General features: G+C 37.1%; 1 protein-coding gene across 2 annotated transcripts; it reads right to left on the bottom strand.

Annotated features, from left to right (window-relative positions):
- Nucleotides 1–311: 311 nt before the first annotated feature.
- LOC109168360 (protein trichome birefringence-like 13) lies at nt 312–4117 on the bottom strand. Of its 2 annotated transcripts, none has more exons than XM_019317376.1 (7): nt 3588–4117; nt 2772–2949; nt 1825–1965; nt 1569–1689; nt 1159–1293; nt 747–1080; nt 312–643 (listed from the first exon to the last, which is right to left on the bottom strand). In XM_019317376.1, exons 1-6 carry the CDS (start codon nt 3988–3990, stop codon nt 823–825), a joined length of 1236 nt encoding a protein of 411 aa, XP_019172921.1. In that variant the 5' UTR covers nt 3991–4117; the 3' UTR covers nt 312–643; nt 747–822. The 2 variants fall into 2 exon arrangements, with proteins under 2 accessions (XP_019172921.1, XP_019172926.1); XM_019317381.1 differs by having other exon boundaries at nt 312–564; nt 769–1080.
- Nucleotides 4118–4911: the final 794 nt, after the last annotated feature.

The following is a 4911-nucleotide window of genomic DNA, read 5'->3' as shown; positions in this document are numbered from 1 at the left end:
AGGATGTCATGCAATCAAAATTAACTGGTTACTTGTTAGTAACCTGCTAAATACATTAATTGCACAATTTTAATCAATTTAAGGTTTTAATTGAAACATTTTTTTTTAGTTCGAGAATCTAATTACATTTTGACATATAAATAACTTGTTACATATGTTAATTGCAAAATTTTAATCAATTTAAGGGTTTAATTGAAGCCTTTTCTTTTATATCAAGGTCTAATTACATTTTGACATATAGTTGGAGGATTTTTTTATTTTTATTTTTTTTAATATCTAACATGACATTATTCAATTATCTTGTGATACGATCAATAATTCACATGTCACATAAGAATATAAATATTCGATTCAAATAGTATTTTTCTATCTTTACAAATACTAAGGTCAATGTTAGCATACTTTTGAATTGATCGAAAGCAATTAACCTTTTACAAATTTCCTCACTCTCAGTGAACAAAGTCTAAAAGGTGATTGTTGTGAACGTGAAGCAATAGTGTCACTGAACGCTGTCAACGGAAAAATTTCCGCAGTAATTCTTGATAGAGCACATCACATGCCTGCCTGAAACAACTTTAGACTTTAAGAATAACGGTTTCAACGTGAATGTTGCAGAAGATGCATGCCTAGAACTGGATATAACTGGATATAACGTGAATTGAAACATGTGCTCCATCTCAACTAAAATCCTAAGCTGATAGTTGGATTACACATTTATGTTTATATATATTATATATGCTCAACATGTGAAGTTTGCAGAGAATGTACCGTGGATGGCGATTCTACAGAAGGATCGAACTGGAATGTGTCGGTTCCTGAAGTCTAGGTGACTAGGCTGTTCAAGTACGCTATGAACAGGTCATTCCAGGTATCGGTGATTCCCGGTAAGCACCAGTGCATGCAATCGTCGTGCCTTTTCCCACCTGCGGTGGATGGATGGGCGTCGGCTCTGAATTCGCTCATGCGAGTAATGTCCATTACTCTAAATTTGGTGCCTTTTAGGGCCTTGTGAAGGTGTTGGTTGACGAGGCGTGTCTCCACATTAGTTCCGTTGTTTCCGATAGAGAAAAGTTCCTCCACCTGAAAAGTAATGAGCAGTTCCATGAGAAAATGTAATATCGGGATCTGATAATCGTTAACATTATATATAGAAGTTACCTCTCGAGGTGACAGAGGCTGAGAGCGTTTACAGGAGCCACCTTGGTCCCAATCACCACCCTCGAAATGTCTTGGTGACTGCGTTCGAAATAATAAAATGGCATTCTGACGAGTTCTTTCCTCCACATATGATATCTATCAAAGAGTGATGCTAAAATCGGTGAATTTTTTGTGGAGCATAAGTACAAATGCAATATAAATCATATAAGATAAAGAGAAAACAGCAATTTTAAAGTTTGTTTAAACTCTTTGGATCGCTATAAATTCATAACCAACAGATATATCTAGGAAGGACATTAGCAAGAATTGTAGTCTGAAAATGAAGCAATACTATCATTCTTGCAAGATTACTCAAAGGTGCGTTCTTTATCCATTATAATCAAATCTGAGAAAGACAAATGGAGCAATACCATATGTTTAAGAACCAAATCAAGGCCGGCATCAGGAGGTAAAGGAGGGATCACAGGATTGCCATTTTTGAAAAAAAGCATGGGTGATTTTACCGGGTCAAATTTTGAAGGAGCCCACCACCTAAAACAACAATAATAAGGAAAATAAGTAGCAAATAAAATTTGTGTATACAGGAGGGACAACACACATTGTATCTACATATCCAAACAAGGAATTCTACATTGATGACACAATTTTATACACAAAAATAGTTACCAGTGACCCGTGTTAAAGATTAGAATATCATGGAAGAATGGAGCATTTGCCCACGTTCCATCTGGTACATCAACGTCAACTCTGTAACCCTCCTTATATCCAAGAGATTCTAGCTCTCCACCATTCACATTGGCAGTCCACCTACCCAAACACAAACAGAGTTTAGCATACCAAATCCAACTAACATGATAAACAGTTAGGTACCACTGAGTTTTTTTGCCAAAGTCAATAGACATGATACTATCTCTATAGACATGATAGATGGGAAAAATGCCCGCATGGGCAGCTCAACTGGTCATAGAGGTGAAAGTTGGAAAGAATGACCAGGGATCAAGTCTCACCAGCGGCAGTGTGGGAGCAACCTCTCAAAGTGAGGGGGGCTCCTTGTGCGCAGTGAGCAAATGTCTAGCCTCTGTGGTTCATGTTCAGTTGAGTTACCATGATTTACATCCTCCCAGATGCTCTGTTGGGCCGGGGTGTGGGGGGCCCTTAGGGTTGGGGTTCAACCTTTTGGAAAGAATGATAGATGGGAAGAATATCTTATAGGTTTGGAAGAAAAAGACCATGCTACATTAAATAACAAAACTATACACAAAATCATTCACAACAACCAATTACGTCATGAAGTTCTTTTGAAGCCATCATCCTCTGGTATCAGTCTAACATCTAGCAGTTCTTATAGATCTCCTTAGATGTATGGTACCAAAAAAGTTCATCATAAAATGGATGAAGAGAAAAGGAAAAACAGTCTCAATCGATAATACAAAAAACTAAATTTATACAGCTGCAGAACTATAAAGTATCAGATTCCACAAAGTACATGAAATTGGTGGACATCATAGCAAGGTAAACTTGTACATAGATTTACATTGAATGGCAACAAAAATTAGTATTGCAAACACCACATCTTTAAAAAATTGTTATAATAAAATGTTCTTTTAGCTTACCTACCATAACGAGCCAGAAGATTTGTCCGGTGATATGCAATGGTAAGGTTATATTTCAGGAAGGTAAAGCCACGATCAGCTCCAGCAGGACGCCACTTCTTCACTTCACCAGACACTCCTTTCAAAGTACAAAACAAGGAGACAAACATGTTCCTATTCAAGGAGTCACCAACGAATCCTGCACTGTTAAGCATCCATAAGGTCCACATTTGGCATAATACAGCCACAAGAGCAGAGTAATCTTTTTCAGTAAAAAGAAACATTCGTGTACCAGAAACTCAGTTTATGTTAGATTTGAATAATAAAATAAAAAGTATACTTTATTTCGCAAATAATTACATATGCAATTTCACATTTTCACTTCAAATGAGTGAGCCTCAATTCAGAAATCAAAACAGAAAGTAACTTGCTTTCTTGCACAGTTGCACTAAGAGTCAAACCTTCCTGCAATTAACTCAAAGTTGGAAACTTTGTTAAGAATACATCAATAACTTGGTCTACTTGTTCATAAAAGTTCTCCTAGTTCCCAATCCTCAGAATAAAAGAAGAAAAGCTTCTCTTTTTATGTTCCTAATAAACTGAATGTGCTTCCTATCAAGAAATTTCTATAACAAAATCCTAATTGTTCCCAAAAATCATAAACTGTGCATAAACAAGTACAGAAAAAGAAGCTTCCTTTTTCCTCTTACACTTTGTAATCAAATCATAGAACTAATTTAAGAAACGAACATCAAAATAAAGCAATAATTGTATAATAATCCGCAATTAAAACCAAAATTAGCATAAACACACAAGCACGAAAATGAGAAAAAGTACCAATATTGGTGTTTCTGAAGCGATCGAGGAATCGCAGAGCATCGAACTGAGGGAGATCGCACCCGTAGGGTTTCCAGCGCCACTTGACGATATCGAGCGCATTATTTTTCTTGCCCCCAATGCAATTCCATCCCTTGTATATCTCCTTGCAGGTATTATCGTAACGAGGAGATTTGATTGTCCGATCGTAGATCCACCGGCCATCGGAAACATTGCACGACGGCGAGAACAATGCTTCCCGGTTTGTACTATGGTTGTTTTGAGCTGAGGAAGGAGCGGTCTTGAACAGAGAGAAGCTTAAAAAGAGAGCGGCGAAGCAGATTATATAGAGAAATAGGGAAGAAGGGGAGAAAAAGGAGGAAGATGAAGACGGTTGTTTCAGTTTCTTAGAAAGAGGGTGCATGGTGGTCGGTTGCTCAGTCGGAGCTGTCGATCCGACCCGCCGGAATTCACTTCTCGCTTCCCTCGCACTATATTCATTCAACTCTCAAGATAAGAAACCAGATCAAGATCCGGCGGGTGAGATTTTCTTTTTTCTTTTCTTTTTCCCCTTCTTTTGTATGATTTTTTGCCCGGTACAATTATGTAACATTTATCTAATTCTTCTCCTAAAAGGTTGAATCTTTAGATCCCGACCTAACGGGGAGTAGCATCTAGCTACTTCTGTCGATGTTCAAACTTTAATCTTTTCTCCCAAATGCTACTGATAGGGATATATCCCGGTAAGTGTACCATACGGTCAATAATGATCGAGCGCCGCGTATCTCAAGGCTAACGGTCAGGCTATCTGCCCCTCAACTTGGTAGCATTACCACGGCAATTAAATCTTTGAATACTGGCATTGCTGAAATCGGTTGTTTGCGGATGTGATGAGCATAGGTGGTGGCTTTCATGAGGATGACCTATGTAAGGCATTTGAATACTTGATGACAAATGAGTTTCAGACGAGGATTTTCAAGGCGAAGAATGCAAGTTTGAAGAGGAAATGGATTGAGAAATTTATTTCTTTTTCGGATTAAATTATGTATGCCTTTTTTGTTGGTTAACATGAATGTTAAGACTTGGATTGTAATCTTTAAGACTTATTTTTATGTATGTATGGTTTGTAGTTGGTAGGTTATGTTGGATCTTTAATACTTGATTATATTGGATCCTAAGACTTTGTGGACTTTAATTTTCAAGACTTGATTTTGTTGATTCCTTTATGTTGTTTCTAACATGTAATTGTGGTTTCAAATTGTCATATTGTGACAATAGTTTTAATACTAGAAAGATAGATTGAGAGCAAAGACATTAGAATTAAATACAACCAAAATTTATGTAG

The sequence above is a fragment of the Ipomoea nil genome, unplaced genomic scaffold (genome assembly GCF_001879475.1).
Source record: "Ipomoea nil cultivar Tokyo-kokei standard unplaced genomic scaffold, Asagao_1.1 scaffold0317, whole genome shotgun sequence".
In the NCBI taxonomy this organism is placed as follows: Eukaryota; Viridiplantae; Streptophyta; class Magnoliopsida; order Solanales; family Convolvulaceae; genus Ipomoea; species Ipomoea nil.
The sequence above is the reverse complement of the archived record's forward strand: the minus strand, read 5'-3'. Positions and strand labels throughout refer to the sequence as shown.

Coding starts and splice junctions, on each gene's coding strand:
- LOC109168360 (XM_019317376.1), bottom strand. CDS start 3,990: ATGCACCCTCTTTCTAAGAAACTGAAACAACCGTCTTCATCTTCCTCC. Junction 1,690..1,824: donor ATCTTTAACACGGGTCACTG/GTAACTATTTTT, acceptor TTGTTGTTTTAG/GTGGTGGGCTCCTTCAAAAT. Junction 1,081..1,158: donor AGCCTCTGTCACCTCGAGAG/GTAACTTCTATA, acceptor ATTACTTTTCAG/GTGGAGGAACTTTTCTCTAT.